This window comes from Lepidochelys kempii, chromosome 9, assembly GCF_965140265.1.
Source record: "Lepidochelys kempii isolate rLepKem1 chromosome 9, rLepKem1.hap2, whole genome shotgun sequence".
NCBI lineage: Eukaryota > Metazoa > Chordata > Testudines > Cheloniidae > Lepidochelys > Lepidochelys kempii.
The window spans coordinates 36242116-36264012 of NC_133264.1; the positions used below are offsets into that span (position 1 = coordinate 36242116).

Consider the following 21897-nt stretch of genomic DNA (forward strand, 5'->3'; position numbering starts at 1 on the left):
TGTACATTTGTCCTTATCAGTAGAATCTTCTTCTCGGGGTTTACTCCGTTATTTAGTATCTGGCAATATTTCCTGCTGACATCAATTATTTTTTCACTGGCAGTATAACAGAGAGGTAAATTAGGGAAGAAAGCCTGGCTACTTGCTTTGTGGAGTAGCCCTTTGTGTCAAAAGCATTTTACTTTTCTTAAGCAATCTTTTTTCGTGATGCAGTTGAATCCAATGTTGTTTGATTGCACAGCTGTTATAGTATCCAATCCAGCCAGAGTGTTTGAACCCTTGGGCAATTCAAAGGGCACTGGAATGTCTTAATTAAATCCTGAAACTGGCAGTGAGCAGAAGTGCAAATATCTGAGAATGATTTCCTGTGCAATCAAAAGCTGATATGTATTTTTCTTAATTATAATATGATATTTCTTTTTTCTACAATTAGTTGTTTATATTATCAAAAGTGTAGTTAGAACTCTTCAAACATGTATTGAGACAAGTTACACCAGTGTAAATCTACCCTTGTGATTCTGGAGAGGTGCAAAGCAGATTTAATGGGCTGGAAAATCTGGCTCAAGGTCCCTGCCCCGAAGAAGTTACATTCTAAGTCCCCACACATTCTAAGTCCCCACTCCGGCAAAGACTTACAGATGTGCTTATTTTATCATAAGCAAAGCCAATGGCTGAGAGCTGAAGCTTTAAAAATTCAGAGGGGAAATAAGGTGCAGTGTGTCTTTGGGGTTTGGGTTGTTTGTTTGCTTGTTTGTTTGTTTTTACAGTCAAGGCAATTAACCATTGGAACTGTTTACCTCAGGGTGTGATTAATTTTCCATCACTTAAAGTCTTTAAAATCAAGATTGGATGTCTTTCTAAAAGATATGCACTAGCTCAGCCAGAAGTTATCAGCTTGATGTATGAATAACTTGGTGAAATTTTGTGGTCTATCTTATGCATGTGGTCAAACCAAATGATCAGAATGGTCCCTGTGAATCTATGAACTTTGTGCACTGTGAGTAATCTTATTTAAGTCAGTAGAACGATTCACATTGCATAAAATTAAATGTATACCTAAATGTATACCTTTGCAGGACTGGCGCCTACATACACACATAAATTGTGTCCCTTTGGAACACCCAAGTATGATTCAGCTACATCCCCTAACAGGAACTAAGAATAGCATGTTTGCTTTAAAGTATATACCATGGAGAGCAATTTTAACTATCTATTCCCTTTGACTTTTGCACAGGAGTTCATACTGTGTCATCAGTGATGAACAATTATGTGTGAATTGAAAATTCTCTAGTAATATGACTAAGCATGCCTGGCTGTCATCAAATATATGTTGTTTTCTCTCTTTGTAGACCAGTGTTTAAGGATAATCAGGGAAATGTTGACAGAGACTCCCGATTTTCACCTTTGTTCAGGCAAGAAAGTAGCAAGATTTCAACTGAAGATTTGATTAAATTAATAGCAGAATACAGAAGGTAAGGAATGGGTTTTAGGTCAGCTTTGGAGAGGCCTAAGGTTATAATGCTATTTTCATTAGTGTCCTTGTTCGCCCGTTGGCGAGTGTGTCAAAATAGCCATATTAAATGCATGTTTTTCACGTTAGTCCATTATCTGCCAAAGAGTGTTTTTTGACTGAGCTTTCCAGGATAATTGGAAAGGCATTTGACATTAATACACATTATTACAATTAAAAGATAGTGATTCATGGAATTAGTGTCAATTAGGGAAGGTGCAGGTGGAAGAACAAGCAAGAACACACTGTGAGAAAAAGAGAAATATACATGAAAATGAAAAGAATCCTTTAATGGCTCTCCCATCCCTCCCTATTTTTTATAATTGGGAACTCCACGGCAACCTGTATAGTGGACATTGGAATCATCTACTTTTCTCAAATGTTTGCCATTACGTGAATTCTGAAATTCTGATTTGGCTGGTTCTCCTCTCACAGAAGTGTAAATCAGGAGTAATTCCATTGAAGTCGATATATTTACACCAGTGTGACAAGAGAATCAGGCCCAGAATATCTTCCTGTCTCCTCATATCCCAAAAACAACCCTCAAAAAACACATTAATTTGACAAAACATCACAATTCCATTTGTAGGAAATTCTTTGTGATTTGATCCAATGCTGAAGTCAATGGAAGGACTCACATGGGCTTTGGATCAGGCCCTTAATCCTCATAGTTACAAGTATACTGCAATACGTTCACTGACATCCCCAGTAAGCTAAGGGGTTGGCCATAGATGCATTAGTCAGCTTGTCTGAAGCATCTCCTTTTTTAGAGAAGAACAAGATCACTTTGGCATCCTCAGGGCATCCATGCAGGCACAATGCCTGTGCCTTTGTCCCCTCTCAATATAGCTGCTGCAGGAGCCATGATGCCCTAAGCTCCCCACAATTGAGTGTTCTCAGAATTCCCATTAAAGGGGGGCATGTTTCAAATTGTAGAGCAGTAAGCAAATTGAAAAGCAGTAAGTTAATGCTGATGAGGTCTTCACTAATTCACATGCAAAAGTCCATGGGTCCTTCATGACTCTCTTCCATATGACTCCTTCCTTTCCCATGAATCCCTCTCCCCACAAAATCCCCAAGGAAGTACTTCCACAGAGAAGGCAGGAATGAAGCAACACTTCTCACTTCTGCACCCCTGGGTTTGGATCTGCTGGAGTCCAGTCACCCTTTGCTGAGGAGACGGTAGGGAGAATATGGGCCAAGGGTTTTGTGGGAGCATATGAAACTATTTTGCGAGTAGAAATAGTTGGAAGTAAGATTTTTCTATTAATCAAAGTGTTATTTTGATTTCATATCTATTAACCCATTTTAATTTTATTAGGAAAGTAATTCACTTGTTTTTCTTACGCAGTTTGGTAGCTCTGTTAAATACGGTTTACCTTTCACTATTTCATGATTTAAATAACTGGTGATATTTCATTTTGCTCTCTTAAGTCAGAAAATACATCCCCTCTTGCATTCTCTACACCAGCTTCCTAAAATGTTTTCATTTCTGTCATTCCAGAGCAGAGAAGATTAGCAAAATACAGACCATACCTGGCAACCTAGACATTGCAGTAAATTGTTTCCCTTTGGAACACCCAAGTATGATTCCATTTTATAATTATTCTGGGTTTATAAAATTTAATGTGAGCCTTTAAAATTAATTATTGCTTTGATACAGTTCTGGAAGACTGGAAAGAAGGAACTGTAATTTGGAGGTTTGTTTTGATTTTTTTTTAACCAGTGCATATTCAACTGTTTTTTATCTTTTTCTGTGCCTTGAAGTAACCTATTTTGTATTGTAGGAAGAGCATGTCCTGTGTTCATTTGATGAGTCACAGTCTGTGCATGTAAAGGGGCCTGATTCAAAGTGCACTGAAATCAATTGAAAGACTAATTGACTTTCATGGATTTTGGATCAGCCCCTGTAGGAAGCGTTGTTATTGTAGCTATGCCAAGTCTCCGAACCCAAATTTATTTCATTTGTTCTCTTTCTACTTCAAGGGCCACTCCTCTCTGTGGCCCAGTCTTGCAAAAAGCTCAGTACATACCAACTCCCCTCGCCATTAGGAGTTGAGTGCCCTCAGCATCTCACAAAACTGACCCCCTGTAAATATACAGGAAAATGTCAGTGAATCAATAAGTTAACACTGAGTCTTATAAAGGAGTTGAAGTCTTAGCTGTAGTGGCAACATTTCTACAAAAGTGAGGAATACAGCTGAGGAAATAATATTTTTTTTCCATTTTGGAGGGCTGAACCAAAAAATCTGGAAAAATAATCCCACTTGATTGGAACCAAAAATGTTTTTTTGTCAAATCAAAATTAAAAAAATCATAAAACTGAATAAATCAAAACACTGTAAGTTGACCCAAAACAATTTTTAAATTTTTTTTATTAGTTTCAAAATGATTTGGCTGACTTGATTTACTTTTTCTGAGTTTTTTGTTTCAGTTGGGGCATTTTGGATGCTTTTTAAGGCCAAATTAAAAATCAAAACACTATTTTGAATAAAAAGTTGAAACAAAAGGTTCAACTCTTTTGATTTTGTTTTCCCAACCAAAACTATTAATCAAATTCTACATGAATTTAGCTAATTTTTTCAGGGTCTGAAAAATGCAATTCATTGAAAAAACAATATATTAAAAATATCTGCCGAGTTTTAGTGAGGAATGAAATTAACAGCCTCTCATTCTCTTATGATACAATCACTAGAACACCAGACTAACTGAGGCATAATCAGGGCAACCAAGTAGGGAGATAAGATTCTTAAAGGATATAAAACACTTCTCTCTAATGATATATGTTTTATTTATACTTAGCATTTAAATTTGCATCAATTTTGAGAAATTTTCACTTAAACTTTAACTACAAAATAACTTCACAAAAATGTCAAAGGTATTTTTTTTAATATAAAATTAAGGGAAAGTTCCCCGTTTTGTTGCAAATATCACTGTAGGCAAAACGCCCTTTTTCACACAGATTTTTGTGCTATGTTGTTGCCTAATTCAATATTCACTTTTGATATAGGGCTTTTCAAAGAGCATGTGGAAGTTATTATTTCCCCAGGGGTGCTGTACCCCTGCTCTGCCCCAAGGCCCTGCCCCAACTCCGCCCCTTCCCTCGAGGCCCCGCCCTGACTCTGGCTCTTCCTGCCCACCACTCCAACTCCTCCCCTGAGGTTCCCGCTCACTGCTCTCAGCCCTCCCCTGAGCTGCTCCCCCAGCTACCAAACAATTGATCATTGTTTAACAGCTGTGACTGCTGGGTGCTGAGCATCCCCTATTTTTTTTCCGTGGCTTGCTTCAGCTCCAGAACATGACCAGGGTCAGTGCCTATGAAAGTTATCAAAAGTCAGTGGGATCTAGCCTCCCAGATCCCATTGGCTCCGTTGAAAATCCCACCGTGAACTATTAATAATAGTTTGAAAAGTCCTTTGGCATCAGAAAATTTGCCTTCCTCTAAGGGCCTGATCAAAAGCTCATTGCAGTGAATTTAAAGACACCTCTTTACTTTAGTGGACTTTGGACGAGGCCCTAGAGCAGCAGTCTGTGTTTAACACCTCCTTTTCCATGAAAATTTTAATTATTCTTAGCCAATGCTAAGGAAAGTTAATGAAAAGAGAGTTGGCCAGCAATCCCAGCAAGACTGTCTTTCTAAGAACTGACATTACACTGCTGAGGATTAGCATCAATTTGCATTAGACATCAGAAGGAGAATCTCTATTTTAATAATGCTTGATTTACAACATGTCCAGCAAGTGCCTGAAGTACTGAAAATTAGGAGACGTTGTCAGTGTTTAACCTGATATAAAACCCCTGGCCCCTCTGCTGACTGATGAAAGGGAGCCAAACATATATAGATCCTGCAAGGGGAGTGTTGGCAGCTACGTGAGATGTCCCTCCTATGCTATATAACCAAAAGTCTCCCTTCTGCAAAATATCCATGTATCTACCAGACAATTCACAGGAAGGGAGCAGGGCTAGAGGGTAGGGTAGGAAGGTAAGCAATAAGTGCTATAGTTGGGGTGTTCCCCATTTATCTCAGACTAAATCCACATTTGAAAAAACAGGGCTCTGAGGCTCCACTCAGTGGAGTCACAGAGAATAGCTAGTGGCCTGGTAGTCAATAGCAACATGACCAGATGTGTGTGTTTGCACTGAAAACGACTTCATACACTGACTGGGATCCACAGTTCCTGGATGGTGATGGTGTGGTACAATTTTCCTGTCATGGACTCACAGGTCGTGCCCCCTCTTGGCCGTACGGTCCCTGGGGGGAACCCCCTTCAGTGTGACAGCCCTGCCCCGGGGGTCCACTCTCTCTCAGGGGCTAAGCCCCTCTGCCTCCTGGAACCGTACCTCTCTGAGCCTTAACATGCCTGTCTCTCGTCATGGGCTCCCACTGGACCCCCAGGGCCTCCACTCCCAGAGTGAATAATGCAACCCTGTTCTCTAGAACAGAGTGACTCTCAGCCGGTGTAAAACAGGAGGGTTTATTTGAGTGTCTGAACACAGCATAGGAAACTCTCAGGGCTTTCAGGCCTGGCCTCCCTCAGCATAGCACATCTAAGTCTCTCCTGCATCCAGGTGGGCCCTGCCTGCTCTCTCTTTCCAGTCCCAAGCCCCCATGCTTTCTAGCTGGGTGTCTGATATCATCTCCCCCAAACCCCGCCTCTGTCCATTGTCTTAGAATCATAGAATCATAGAATATCAGGGTTGGAAGGGACCTCAGGAGGTCATCTAGTCCAACCCCCTGCTCAAAGCAGGACCAATCCCCAATTAAATCATCCCAGCCAGGGCTTTGTCAAGCCTGACCTTAAAAACTTCTAAGGAAGGAGATTCTACTACCTCCCTAGGTAACGCATTCCAGTGTTTCACCACCCTCCTAGTGAAAAAGTTTTTCCTAATATCCAACCTAAACCTCCCACACTGCAACTTGAGACCATTACTCCTTGTCCTGTCCTCTTCTACCACTGAGAATAGTCTAGAACCATCCTCTCTGGAACCACCTCTCAGGTAGTTGAAAGCAGCTATCAAATCCCCCCTCGTTCTTCTCTTCTGCAGACTAAACAATCCCAGTTCCCTCAGCCTCTCCTCATAAGTCATGTGTTCCAGACCCCTAATCATTTTTGCTGGACTCTCTCCAATTTATCCACATCCTTCTTGTAGTGTGGGGCCCAAAACTGGACACAGTACTCCAGAAGAGGCCTCGCCAATGTCAAATAGAGGGGGACGATCACGTCCCTCGATCTGCTCCCTATGCCCCTACTTATACATCCCAAAATGCCATTGGCCTTCTTGGCAACAAGGGCACACTGCTGACTCATATCCAGCTTCTCGTCCACTGTCACCCCTAGGTCCTTTTCCGCAGAACTGCTGCCGAGCCATTCGGTCCCTAGTCTGTAGCGGTGCATTGGATTCTTCCGTACTAAGTGTAGGACCCTGCACTTATCCTTATTGAACCTCATCAGATTTCTTTTGGCCCAATCCTCCAATTTGTCTAGGTCCCTCTGTATCCTATCCCTGCCCTCCAGCGTATCTACCACTCCTCCCACTTTAGTATCATCCGCAAATTTGCTGAGAGTGCAATCCACACCATCCTCCAGATCATTTGTGAAGATATTGAACAAAACCGGCCCCAGGACCGACCCCTGGGGCACTCCACTTGACACCGGCTGCCAACTAGACATGGAGCCATTGATCACTACCCATTGGGCCCGACAATCTAGCCAACTTTCTACCCACCTTATAGTGCATTCATCCAGCCCATACTTCTTTAACTTGCTGACAAGAATACTATGGGAGACCGTGTCAAAAGCTTTGCTAAAGTCAAGAAACAATACATCCACTGCTTTCCCTTCATCCACAGAACCAGTAATCTCATCATAGAAGGCGATTAGATTAGTCAGGTAGTCTTCTACAGGTAAACCCTCCTCTTCTCTCAGCTGTCCTTTGCACCCTTCTGGCTGGAACCAGCTGGTCAGGTCACCAGGGTCCTCTCTTTGCAGCCCATTGTCCTCCCACTGGCCAGAACAGGCTGTGACTCCCAAGCTGGGCCTCCCGGTCACCAGTTGCTGGGGTATCCATTCTCCAGGCCATTGGCTGGGGTCCCAAGTTCCCTCGCTGGTCCTCTGTAACAACAAACTCCCTCTCCCATCACCTTGTTAGATCAGTAACACCCAGGGAAACTGAGTCCCACCCCCTCCGCATGAAAACCATTGAAAAAAAACAAGAGAACCCCCCACTTTGTCACAGTTCCTGTGCCATTGCTCTTTAAAAGTTGTAGTGTTTTTGCATTATTTTCTCCCCTTTACGGTTAATTTGACAAAGTAGGGAAATATATGGCTCTATATCACTATATTCTGTGAGCTGCTAGAAATGCAATACATTTCAGGGAAGGGGCTGGAATAAAGAGTCCTCAGGATTCTGTGTTAGGTAATACTGGGTACCAACAAAATAGAAACTGTCTCTTTCTGAGAACCTAACAGAGACCATTGCTGGTACAACAGAGGTGCAGATATTCAAACATGGAGATGGTCTCATTCCAGAGATGGCAGAAAAAAATTGCCTTTTTTTTTTCTGAAAACTTTAACAAAACTTTTCCTTAGTTTTTGTGGAAAATTTTAATTTTTTCAGCAGAGCTCTTCCTAGGTCATTTAAAATAAAAGAAATAGGTTGAAGGCAATATCCCATTATCCTCTTAAGGCCTTTCATTCCTATCTTATATATCGGTTGTTTCAATCAGAAATATATCTATCACTGCTGCTAGCCCAGTGGGGCTAATCATTTGGAGGCAGTAGAGCAATAATGTATCCCCTTCCCCAGAGCAGAGTGCTAGGACTCTGTCCAGCCAAGTGCTCATGGAAAAATTACTGGACTGTACTATGCAGGCCAAGACATCCTAACCTGGGATCAGAATCTTCCAGGATGATGGAATGTTAGTAATTTGGGAAAGAACTCTGAGTGTGACCATTGAATTTTTCATTGGCTGATGGATGGATTTTTGAGGTCACCTAAAGTGATCAACTTCATGGAGCTAATGGGAATAAATCAGATAAAGAACCACTTACGGTAGCCATTGGCCCATATTGGCTGATCAGTACTAAGGGAATGTAATTCAGCTATTCACCTTTGACACTACTAGTATTCATTGGGAAGTAAAGGACAAAGGCTTCCATGAATGGCACTTTCTAGCTTATTTCAGGAATACACCCGACAGCTAGGGATGAAAATGACTGAGAGCAAGCATGAGAAATTGGCTGGAAGGAAGGCTGAACCCTTTAAGTTTGTTAAAAAGAAAACTTAGTAATTGATCAGAGAAACAGCCTTTACATTGGGGCAGGCAAACTTTTTGGCCTGAGGGCCACATCGGGTTTCCAAAATTGTATGGAGAGTCAGTTAGGGGAGGCTGTGTCTCCCCAAACAGCCAGGCGTGGCCCAGCCCCTGCCCGCTACCGACCCCCCTGCTTCTTACACCCTGATGGCTCCCCTGGGACTCCTGCCCATCCAATCTCCCCTGTACCCTGTATCCTGACAGCCCCCTCGGGACTCCTGCCCCATCCACCACACCCTGCTCCCTGTCCCCTGACTGCCCCCTGCCACCCCATCCAACCCCCCTGTCATTCCTGACTGCCCCCCCCAGGACCCCTGCCCCATCCAATCCCCCTGTTCCCGCCCTCTGACCACCCCAACCCCTATCTACACCCCTGCCCTCTGACCATCCCCCCCAACTCCCCTGACCCCTGTCCAACCCCCCCTGCTCCCTGCCCCCTTACCTCCCTGCCTGGAGCACAGGTGGCTGGTAGCCAGGTCAGGCCGCAGCTCTGCAACTGCACTGCCCAGCCGCCCAGAGCATTGCGCCGGCAGCACAACACACTGAGGCTGTGTGGGAGGGGCCAGGGACTAGCCTCCTGGGCCAGGAGCTCAGGGGCCGGGCAGGAGGGTCCCACGGGCCGTAGTTTGTTCACCTTTGCTCTACATCTTGCTGTTACTCTGTAGTCCCATAGAAGATTTATTCCAGCCTGATAGTGGCATGACTTCTCATTGTGGAGGTTCTGAAGGGAGCAAGGGGGAAAGTTAGGATATAAAAGAGGCAGGGAGAGCTTGTTTGCATGATCTGACTACCTCTTGGTTGGCTCTAGAGTTTGCAGGGTTGAGCCTCAGGTTGCTTTTCATTTGAATAGGAATCAGTGTCTCTGTCCTCCTCGGACTAGTGTAGTGCAGACAGCCATGGATATTTTCCTACTGAGACCAAGCTTGTTGCTGATTTAGTAGCATACATTGGAATACCAATCTGTGCTTTTGTGACATCTGTGCTGAGTTACTCTGCTGTCTGGATGACAGGAGACTTCTGTTCATCAGCTATCTCTTGAACTTAATTCAGATACTCTGATTCTCTAATGTATTAAATCTAGTTCTAAGTAACGTATCTCTTGATTTCATTGGCTGCCGGTTAGATAGCAGATGAACTTTAAAAAGTAAATGAAAAAATGGGCTAAATAGAGATGTTAACTCCAGTAGAAACAATCTATCTTTTAATGACACTTCAGTTGTATTTAGAGCTATAACTTTGCTGAAATTATAAGAGTTGGAATGATACTACTGTGCTTTGTCTTGGATACTGCATATTCAAAGGTTATTTGGTGCTATATTTAACTTAAATGTAGATCAGTGCAATTACTATAGATTTACACTGCTGTAAAAGGGGATAGAATTTGGCCCTTTGTGTCTTGATATTGGATATTACATCCTACATACTTATTATTAGTGTGTTTATAAAATGACAACTTCATTTTCTGATTGTTTTTTTATTTTATTTTTTTGAAGATTGTGTAACGTCATCTTTTATCCCAGTCAAGCCATTTTATAATACAGAGGAGCATCAACCTACGGTGGAAGTGGAAGAATTTGTACAAGAATCAACAAAATATTCCCGGCCTTATAGAGTGTATAAGAACCAAGTATACATCTATCCAAAACATCTCAAGTACGATAGCCAAAAAAGCTTCAGCAAGGTACAGTAGAACTACTCATCATAACTAAAGGTGGCAGAATAGGATCCTGAATTACTGAACTAACTTGCAGTCTATTTAATTCTTTATGGAACCTTTAAGCACAGTAAGAATTTCCTGGAAGTGATTTTACAGATTAAAGGAACCTTTTATGCTATGAAGGCATTTCAAAGAAGATGTAGTTCAGTAATTGCTTTTTGGGCAATATTCTAGGGAAATATATTTTAATATAAATGTGTGTACAGATGATCCTCTCTTAAATGAACCTTGAGAGCTTATATGCATATTCATACTGATTGAATATGAATTAAACTCAAGACAGGGCTAAATACTGGTCCCTTTACGCTCTGCCTTTGCACAATGCATTTGAAGCCTAGTTTGGTGCCTGCAGGTCCTTCTCCTTTTTACACATTTATTTCCAGTGATTTTTGCGGGGAGCTGCAAGTATTTAGGATATGGCTCATCATTCATAGTGTTCTCCAGCTTTTAAGTAGAACCTGTTCTATTTCACACATCTTAGTTTGTGTGTATTTTTATGGGCTAATGATTTCTAATTACACTTTTAACGCATCACTATTGCAGGCGCGGAACATAACAGTATGTATTGAATTTAAAAGTTCAGATGAAGAAGGAGCCAAGCCAATGAAGGTGAGCAAAGACAAAGTACATTCACAGAATAATGTGTCAAAAGCGGTTTCATATGAAACCCTGCAATTGAGAGTATTCTAATCAGCAGCATTTAAAGTGTGAATATTGTAATATATTCTTTTAAGTTTCCATAACAATCCTGTTTAATACCAGTTATTAACTATATCAGCTGGAAATGTCAACCCTGCAGTGCTAGTTCAATGATTAGGCAAAAAAACTTGCAAAAGATGACTATTTTCCATGTCTTCCCATTCATTTTAATGGAACACCTGTCTAAATCCCTAGATTGTCTTGGAAATCTCAGTACCTGCATCCTTATTTAACACTTAGACATTTAAGTGCCTAAACTAATATTCAGGGTCCAAATTTTAAAGCAAGTGCATGCTTGACTTTGGCATACAAATCTCCACACAGTAAGACTATGTGCGTGCACTTAGGTATAGCAGCATATAGTTCCACCTCACATGAGCACACTGAGGGAATTTGCATACCAAAGTTAGGCATGCATACTTTTGCCTATGCCTGTTTGAAAATTAGGGCATAGACACTTAAATGTGCATTCAGGTGCCTAGATCTAAATCTGAAAATCCAGGCCTTACTTATCATTATGATGAGCTACTTAAAATTAAAGGGTGGGATTTTCAAAAGTGCCTAAGTGACGAAGGAGCATAACTGCCACTAGAAATCCTCCCCTAGACATAGTAGATTAGATACAATAGAACTAGGGTGACCAGACAGTAACTGTGAAAAATCGGGATGGGGGTGGGGTAATAGGAGCCTATATAAGACATAGCCCCAAATATCGGGACTGTCTCTATAAAATCGGGACATCTGGTCACCCTAAATAGAACAGCCCAATTTGTTATTTTACATATTTTTCACATTTTCACATATTCTTCCTTTCATTTTAAGCAAAGTACTGGTAGATATGGTCTATTGAGCCTGAACCTGCAGTCCTGATGCAAGCAGAACTTCTGATTTATATGGTGGTTTTGCCTCTGTGAGGGCTGCAGGGCTAGTCCTACTATCCTTACCTAACCCACTGGTAGGTGTGTGTTACAGTGGGTTAGTTACTGGTAGGTGTGTTTACTGTGATGTAAATGAGTTGGTTCAGCCCCCAGCTACAAAGCCTTGACTTTTTAGTTCAAGCTGTAGCAGCTCTGGCTTTTCACTCTGGAGGTCCCCCGTTCAGTCTTCAGCATATCAGCCAAGCTGGTGGTCGTCACATCTGCATGGCTCACTTAGTGAACAGCAAAATGTATAGCTTGTGCATGTTGAGGTATGATGCATTAAAATGGCATTAGGGAACTAAGATTATCTGTGTTAGATTTCCAAACTAATTTTATGGTATATGGAGTTGTTCAATGAGTATGGCACAAAAGTGGGAGAACCTGCACCTCAGTTTTCCCATACATAAAATAAGCTAATCAAGAATCATAGAAGCTAGAAATAGAAAGGGCCTATTAAATACCCTGGTCCTGCCAATGCAGGGGGGAGTTGTTGTGCCTAGAACCCCAGTAAAGCATTGGAGTTGAATTGTGTAGGATGAGTCCATATAAAGGAAAGACACTTTTGTAAACCCCCTTTGAGCTATGCCTATATTAGTATTATCAGCATGCCTTGACAACTGAACTGAAGTATAATATTTTAACAGTGTATTTATGGGAAGCCTGGCGGACCATTATTTACAACAGCAGCCTACACAGCAGTGCTACATCATTCACAGAATCCTGATTTCTATGATGAGGTCAGTTCATTCTTCACTGATTAAACAATATGACAATATGCATTGAATTAAAGGCATAGAAATGGAAAAAAAAATTACCTGCCTGCTATAAGTGTTCATGTATCCAGGTGAGTGTGAATTTCATTAGATAGAGAGATTTTTACTTACTGAAATAAACATACAGTATGAAATAAAATTTCACCATTTCTCTGAACACATCATAATGGTCAGTCTTTCTACTTCACCAACATAAAGCCCGATTCCTCAGGCTTTATGCAGGTGAATTGAGTTTCACCCTAACCAATCCAGAGTGCTCCATAGCCTTGAGTAGTTAGTGCTTTTGACAGCACACTCACAAAGGATTGGAGTACTTGTGGCACCTTAGAGACTAACAAATTTATTAGAGCATAAGCTTTCGTGGGCTACAGCTCACTTCATCGGATGCATAGAATGGAACATATAGTAAGATAGGTAGATAGATATAGATATATACACATACAGATAAGTTAGAAGTTACCGTACAAACTGTGAGAGGCTAATTAGTTAAGATGAGCTATTATCAGCAGGAGAAAAAAAAATCTTGTGTAGTGATAATCAAGATGGCCCATTTAGACAGTTGACAAGAAGGTGTGAGGATACTTAACTTAAGGAAATAAATTCAATATGTGTACTGACCCAGCCACTCCCAGTCTCTATTCAAACCCAAGTTAATGGTATTTAGTTTGCATATTAATTCAAGCTCAGCAGTTTCTCTTTGGAGTCTGTTTTTGAAGCTTTTCTGTTGCAAAATTGCCACCCTTAAATCTTTTACTGAGTGGCCAGAGAGGTTGAAGTGTTCTCCTACCAGTTTTTGAATGTTATGATTCCTGATGTCAGATTTGTGTCCATTTATTCTTTTGCATAGAGACTGTCCGGTTTGGCCAATGTACATGGCAGAGGGGCATTGCTGGCACATGATGGCATATATCACATTGCTAGATGTGCAGGTGAACGAGCCCCTGATAGCATGGCTAATGTGATTAGGTCCTATGATGGTGTCACTTGAGTAAATATATGGACAGAGTTGGAACCTATCCTTGCAACAAAGCCCGATGCCCATTCTGTCCACATATTTATTCAATTAACAACCTATGGGACGTATGACTCATCTGAGATCATAAATAAAAGTTTTTTATTTTCACGTCAATCCTTGTTCACCTTCAGTCTTTATAATAAAATCAGTTATGATGACATATCATTAGTGTTTTTAATGTAAAGGGTATCCAGGCTGACTCTCTCTTATGCTAAAGGAGAAGAGAAAGAAAGAATGGCGACTCTTGGGTAGGGTCAGTGTTGAGTCTGATTGTATGGAGATGATTGGTTCTAAGCAGCCTGTTTGAACAGGGTTCTTCAGTTTTCAATTCTGTGCTGTTTCATTAGAAACACAAATATTCACTCAAAGGAAAGAGAAGAAAAAACAGTTTAAGTGAGAGTAATAAATGGTGCCTCTCAATGATTTCTTTAAAAGAACAGTTGTCACATCATTAAAAAGAGCAACACACAAAGAAGCAATTACCAGTCAAAAGGCCAGCTTTAATTAGAGATATATAGAAAGAGAGATTTCTCCTTTAGAGCCCATCTCTTACTCCTGGTTGATTCCCTTTAAACTAAAGAGAGGTGTAACCTTTTACATTTCAGGTGAAAATTGAGCTTCCCACTCAACTCCATCAGAAACACCACATTCTGTTTTCATTTTATCATGTCACCTGTGACATACATGCAAAAGCTAATGCCAAAAAGAAAGAGGCTCTGGAAACACCAGGTACCTGCAGTAGAATTACTTTCAAATAATTCCTTGCTAATGTTTGTCTGCATTATATTTATAGTGATATATGTTCATCTGAGGATTTCAGAATTTCTGTTTGTGGCTATAATTTACTATGATCCTATGATCCAAAGATCTTATACTCAAAAATGTCATATTGATTTGCCCTTGTGTGCAGTTGGATATGCTTGGCTTCCTTTATTGAAAGATGACCAGTTAGCTTCTCAAGAACATAACATTCCAGTGACAACCAGTTTGCCGCCCAGTTACTTAAGCCTTCAAGATCCTGCAAGTGGAAAGGTATTAAGTAATATTTATATATTATTCAAAAGGAATAGAGAGATTGAAGTATGTGTGATTAAAATGATAGGGCCAGCTTCTCATTTACGCCTTGCTGGCAATGTAAAGGAGTCATTGTATGAATGATAAACTGGACCATACTGCTTAGTGTGTTCATATGTATAGCATTCAATTTTTAAGTTAATATGTGTACCAACAGATCGGGGGAAACTATGCCTCTTCCAGTGGTGTGCTGGAGATACCACACCTGACTGGCGGTGCATGGATAAACCATACATTCTTCCTAGCTGGTGGAAGCATGGTGAAAAGTGGTTTTTCATACAGTTTTAGCTGGGGTCCCTGAAAAAGTCTGACTAGCACAAGTCCCATGATCCTTGCCATAGTGCCCAGGATTGCCCACTGTTCCCTCAGCTGTGCCTGGTTAAGAATCCTCAGCAGGAAAGTTATGGGCAGTTTCCTCTCCCTTTGTACTAACTGAGCAATGGAGAGAGAGCTGAGTAGGCCTGTGGATCTAGTCTATTGCTTTGTGGCATTGACAGGGTAGTGGGGGAACTCCCATTGTGACTGCTTCTACAGTAACTGAGAGCTGAATATTTAAAATAGTGCAATATCCAGGCCCCAGTGAACTTGCACAATCACAGAGCTGTGCAGCAAAAAGTGATGCAGAACTGAACAGTGTTGACATGTTTACACTTTTATGGTGTTTGCAAGTGTGGAAATAAGAAAATATTTTTTACAGCAGAGTGGAAGTGACATTAAGTGGGTAGACAATGGGAAGCTGCTTTTCAAGGTGTCTTCATTTGTTGTATCGACTGTAAATACTCAGGTGAGTTTGCATTTTCTCTCAGATATCCTTACCTGATAATCAGAAATGCATGCTAGAAAAAACCTGACAAATGATCATAGAATCATAGAATATCTGGGTTGGAAGGGACCTCAGGAGGTCATCTAGTCCAACCCCCTGCTCATGATCTTAATATATCTTAAATCTTGTATGAATCTGTTCGTCTAACATTAAAGATAATCTGAATGTAGGAGTGCTAACGAGAGAGGAGTGATAAACTAAGGGAGTAAATACCCCTTTTAAGGAAAAAGGAGGCGTTATTTTGGATGATACAGGAGGTTGTAACTAGACATTTTAAAACATCCTGATGTTGAGATCTGTTAGATCGTGGGAAAACCCCATTGCTCAGGACACTTAAAACAAGACTGGACAAAGCACTAGGAAATGCACTTTCTGATGGTAAGCCGATGGACTACATGGTCTAATCCTTGTTGGGCTTTTCAATACCTATTGTTCTGTGATCCTTTGTGCTGTATGGTGTAAAGTGTAAAGTTCCTGGATTCGACCCACCATGACCAATTCATCGAGATGGTTAGCAAATATTTGAATTGCAGTCCATGATAAAATAGGCATTAACTTTAGCATATGTTTACCATTTTAGGATCCATATCTGAATACCTTTTTCCAGCTCTGCCAAAAAGGAGAAATGGATCCCTCCCCCCCTCTTACCTCAAGCTTTGTCACGTCCTGTAAGGTAAAATAATTTAGAAGTGTTACAAGTTGATGTAGGTAAATAAATGTAAAGGGCCAAATTCTAGTTCTCTTTGAATTTGCCTCCCAAGCAAGCCCATGGCCTGCTTATGGTTCTAAATTGCCACGGGCTGGATTGTGTCCCAAGGAAACAGATCATCATAAGGGAGGGCACGTTGCTGTGCTGCTCCAGGAGCATTGCAGAGAAGGAATTGGGGCTTGGGAGGCCACCGTTATCTTGCTGCTCCCCTCTTGCTCCAGAAAGTAATAATTTTTTCCATGCCCACTTCTTCCCCTTCCCTTCCTGCATGAGAGATGCAGTAAGAAATGGGGGTAAGAAATTGGCATGTAGTGCTACATACCCCTGCATGCCTGGACCAAAGATACAGGTAACCCTGATTTGCATTCTTGTATGGATGCTCAGTCCTACAATGGATTCTTAATCCATTTGGCAGTGAGCAAATCACATGGGCTCACCCTAAAATATGTAGTTTGGAGCGGAGCAGGAAGGAGCTAGAATACTGAAGGGCAAGTTATGAAACATATTAACTTCTTTGGTGATCATCTGAATCTAATAGCAGTTTCTAGGTTTAGAGATTAAAGTGAAGGATATTTTTCCCCCATTGCTCCATTTTCCCAATTAAGCTGATTTTATTAAGCTGCTTAGTAAAAGATAATTTTGCTGTAACTTTCCAATAGTCGTAACATTTCTCTGGGCAACTATTTAAAGATGTCTTTTTTTTTTTTTTTTTGTAATATGTGTGGATGTACCTGAAATCAGGTGCATCCATACATATTAAAAAGTGAGATTTTTGTTGTTGTTTTTTATATGTAGTAGCAATTAGTCCTGGTTGAATTTAAAAATTGTGACTATTTTCATAAATAAAAGCATTAGGTTAAGTTTTCTCTATTATATAAATTATTTGTGTATATTCAGATAGTTACTAGGTATTGGAGAAAATGTTTGTGAATACCCAAAAGGTGCACAAATTTTAGCATGAGTGATTACACATCCAGAAAAGCATGCTAGAAGTGCACTGTTCATTGTTTGCTGCTTTTTGTCTGCCTCTGTATTATATTTCAATCATCCAATCAGGAAACAGAAATAAAATCACCATTCGCACAACATAAATAGATAACAAATATTCAAAGTGAACAGTTCATGAACAAACAATAGGCAGAAAATATTTGCCCAAACTTTCGGCTTTTATTTACAAATCACAAATGCATTTGCAGAAAATCAGAGAGCTAAATCCATAATTTTAATGAATAACTATATTATATTAGTTATTTTAATGAATAACTCAATTAGCTCTATCAGTTAAGGTAATGGAGCATCATTGTCCAGTCAGTTTAGAGTGTAACACTGTTTTTAATAAGTGTGATTTTGACTTGGTCATAAATATTTTATCCAAAATGAAACACAGCATATGAGGTCTCAGCCCAGGTAAAAAATTTTCTCAAAATTTTAGGGGAAAAAATCTTTAAAAGTAAGAACTTCAGTCCTTCACAACTGGTACATATTTTCTGCTTTTTCACTGAAAAAAAAAAAAGGGCAGGTAATAGTTTCTGCTTTATAATCACAAAATAAACAGAAACTATAAAATCGCAGGAATAAAAATTCTGGGTACAAAGTCATACTTTAAAAAATATCTTGACATGGAGCATGATTCTCCACTGTCTTACACGGGTTTAATTCCACTTACTTCTCTGCAATTACCAGATGGTGAAACCAGTGTAAAGGAGTGGAAATTCAGGCCCTGGTGGATTGTGGTTTATGTCCGTAATCTATCGTTATTCTGCCTTGTATCTGATACAGAATTTACTGAAAATTGAGAAGATCCATGTAATTATGAATTTTCTTCCTGTGATCCTGAATCAACTCTTTTGGGTTCTGGTACAAAACGACGTGGATGAGGTTACCACTGCTGTGACAAGGTATCCAAAAATTTGTTATATATAATAGAATTAGGGCCAAATTCAGTCCAGTGTGTGACTGTTGACAAGAGTCTACTTATGAACCAGGACTGAACTTGGTGTTTAGATTTTAATAGAAGATGAGCTCATTATCCTAAAATGTCTGACTCCTAGATCTAACACAGAGCTTGGCAAGTAAGTCAGGTAACTAAGTATAGGATATGACATCACATAATTGACTTCATCCACAAAATTATTGTTCCTATGCAGACATTGCTTTCGCTACTGTTTCAAATCAGTTGGCACCAACAGGTAAAGAGGAGGGTTTGCTTTAAAATGTATAATTCTCTGAGGTGCTGAGCACTTCCTGAATGGTGCTTAGTGTCCTCAATTCCCTCTGACTTCCTTGTGGGTTGCGGCTGCTGTGCACCTCAAAGAAAGAGATCAGTGTCTTCTATGATTAAATTTATAACTAGCTGAGTCAGATCACCCCCTTTTGGACAGTTTGCAATGAAATGTTTAAGCCGTAACAATGAATAACAGGGAAGGCATCATCCAAGTAATTAACTGTCAGCTGGAGAGACGCACCAAGGATCTGTGACCTCCAGGAATGTCCAACTAAAATATTTGTTTAAAATAAAATATTTATTGCTATTATTAGCCATGAAATCAGAAAATAAAATAAAAAGAATAAAGTAATTTCCAATGGATGGGCTGAAAAAGAAAAGTTGTACTGCATAGAGATTTCTTTGTTGGCTTTTCCCCAGCCATTAAAGGCCTGGGTAGTAACCAGAAGACAAACACAACTTAATCCTCAGCAGTCCCGTTGGGTTTACAAGTGTTGTTAATGTATTTTATATGTTTACTGAAGCTGGTTTGCAGTATTTTAACTGTTGAAGGGAGATTCATTGTAAGACTTCAGACTCCTGATGCTTGATTCCTCAAGTTGACTTTAATGGCAGCTTAGGGGGCTCAACACTTCAAAGGTTTTCAGGCGCAGTACTTTCATGAATAGGAAATTATGTCTGGAATGAATTCAGCAGTGTCATTCCCTTGGCTGGCAGAGACTGAGCTCATCCCAGTGGTCATGTACTCAGTCTCCAAGAGAAGGATGTCAAACCTTTTCCTATGACCCCTAACTGCCCAATTAATTAACACTAATGCCAATTGGGGAATAAATGGTTTTGTCCCAAGCCAGAGTTAGTGTTAGTTGGGGTGGCTGGAAAACACAGTAGTGAAACAGTTGGGTTAGAAACTGGAAGGGCAGCCTTTTTTTATGCTCAAATACTTGGCTATCCACCCACCTGGTAGAAAATGGCTTCTCAGTGTTTACCTTCTCTGTGTACAGGCTTTGTGACAACATTGCTGATGTCAACAGCAACATGCACAGCTGTGCACTGACAAAACGCTGTGCATGCCTTTAATTGTTTTGCCACTATACATGTATGCACTTTGTATTTTGTTTTGAATAGCTTGAAGTAGCTGGCGTTGAACAAGTTAAAAGCTACAGAACAAGAACTCAAAATTGTTCATGGTTGTGAAAAAACACTTTCTTTATACTTTGTCTTGATTACTGACTTGCCTTGGGCCACAGTCATGCAGTCATGACTCTGTCTTTACTCTGCCAAAATTCCCACTGATATCTGAATAGTAGAGGAGTAAGGACAGAATGACTGGAACCTTGGTGAATAATTTCGGTTATTTATTTATTTTTCAAAAGGCCCTAATCACATTAATAATAATAAATGAGAAATGGTTTGCAAAACAAATTTAATAAAATAGAAGCTTTTTTGGATTATGTATCAGGAGTGCACAGAAAGCATCTTAAAAAAACTAACTCGGCAGTTATTAAGTCAGGTAACCCATGTGGTACATGGGTTGGTTTATCAGAATAAGAATCCATTATTGTGATACTGATTAACAGATATACCAAGAACTTTTGAGTTTGGAATGTGGTCCACTAGGTCTTTGCTAGAGTTCTAACCCCTGAAAGGTTAGAATAGAAATTCTGACACAACAGCCTTACATAGACTTTGATTCTCAACTTCATTAACACTCTCTCTAATTGTCTTCATTGTAACTTCTTCATAATATTCCCAGATCCATATAAGTGTTGAAATGTTCTCCAGTAACGTGTAGTTTCATCTCCCAATAATGTAATAAGATCAACATCACAACTGTTAAAATTGTTATAACTGGGTGTATTTCATTGAATAATAGTAACTTTTTAGAGTAAGGCCCGGATCCACCATTGTGACCTATACAAGAAGGCTGCTGTGCCCACATGTCGTGCTCATGAAGTCAATGAGTTCCACATGGGCACAGCAGATTGTCCACATGGATTTTGCCTGGATCAGACACATAACGGGTAATTTTGAATCTGATGTATAACAGTGTGATACAATGTAATGCATATAAGGATATTTTTCTGCCTCATGTTGCAAGATAGCTCAATATCTTTCTTTTCTAGGGTTCTTACTGACATTGTTGCCAAGTGCCATGAAGAGCAACTAGAATACTGTGTCCATTCTTATGTAAAGGTATGAAATATCCAATTGACCTTTGATCATCTCCTGTGTGTTGCACATTATTTCTGTTTTCTCTTTGTGATACTTTCTTGTAGTTTTTCCAGCATTTGGATAGTTGCCTTCTGACCTTTTAGATGGTGCAGTGATTAGGTTGCTAGCCTAGGTCTTGGGAGACCCAGATTTCATTCTCTGCTTTGCCACAGACTGTGTATTTAACCTTGGGCAAATCACTTAGCTTGTCTGAGCCTCAGTTTCCCATCTGCAAAAAATGGGGTTAATAGCACTGCCCTTCCTCACAGTGTTGTTTGGAGGATGGATACATTAAAGACTGTGAGGTGCTCAGATACTATGATAGGGGGCCATATAAGTACCTAAGTTTGATAGATTTATGTACAGTTCAAGGAGGTATTTTGCAGCATTCACGTTAAGTGGTTTTATTGCTTCATATTGACCTGCCATGTGTACTGTATGTGTAGAAGGTGTTTCTCCAATAGCATTTAACACATTACAAATGGTCAAGTGAAGCTTAGTGATAATTTTTACTAAGGAGGTGTTCTTGAAAGCTTTTCTTTGTGCTTGTAGATTGCTGTATGTTTCTTCTATTATATATTCTTAGCCTTCTATTGTTTTCTCAGGATATCTTTTGTTCCTCCAAGTAACTGTATATTTGTACCTGGTTCTGGGATGTGAAATACTTTATTTTCTGACATGGTTCCTTGCACATTTTTTGTAATTGGGGACTGCTTGTTCAGTTTCTTCCACCTAATTCTCATTTGGGGGAAGGTGGCATATGTCTATACTCAGTTACACTAGTATTTTGATCTCAGTGAACTTGTGATGACACTGAGAAAGTCAAAACCCCAATGTCTTTAAAAATGATATCTTTGTTCCCAATATCCATCGAATACCCCTTGAGTTAGCACAAATAATGCTACAG

The 21897-nt window shown here is 40.1% G+C and overlaps 1 protein-coding gene across 17 annotated transcripts in view; it reads left to right on the forward strand.

Annotated features, from left to right (window-relative positions):
• DOCK10 (dedicator of cytokinesis 10) overlaps positions 1 to 21897 on the forward strand; it is a 245037-nt gene that overhangs the window by 150492 nt on the left and 72648 nt on the right. For 11 of the 17 annotated variants that reach the window (XM_073359912.1, XM_073359918.1, XM_073359919.1 and 8 more), the window contains 12 exons: positions 1350 to 1472; positions 2591 to 2692; positions 3015 to 3094; positions 10319 to 10506; positions 11086 to 11151; positions 12806 to 12898; positions 14555 to 14678; positions 14860 to 14981; positions 15721 to 15807; positions 16427 to 16519; positions 18335 to 18453; positions 20903 to 20972. In XM_073359912.1, coding sequence (XP_073216013.1) covers positions 1350 to 1472; positions 2591 to 2692; positions 3015 to 3094; positions 10319 to 10506; positions 11086 to 11151; positions 12806 to 12898; positions 14555 to 14678; positions 14860 to 14981; positions 15721 to 15807; positions 16427 to 16519; positions 18335 to 18453; positions 20903 to 20972 — 1267 coding nt within the window. The remainder of the gene's footprint in view (positions 1 to 1349; positions 1473 to 2590; positions 2693 to 3014; positions 3095 to 10318; positions 10507 to 11085; positions 11152 to 12805; positions 12899 to 14554; positions 14679 to 14859; positions 14982 to 15720; positions 15808 to 16426; positions 16520 to 18334; positions 18454 to 20902; positions 20973 to 21897) is intronic. The other 6 variants (XM_073359916.1, XM_073359922.1, XM_073359920.1 and 3 more) reach the window with 2 other exon arrangements.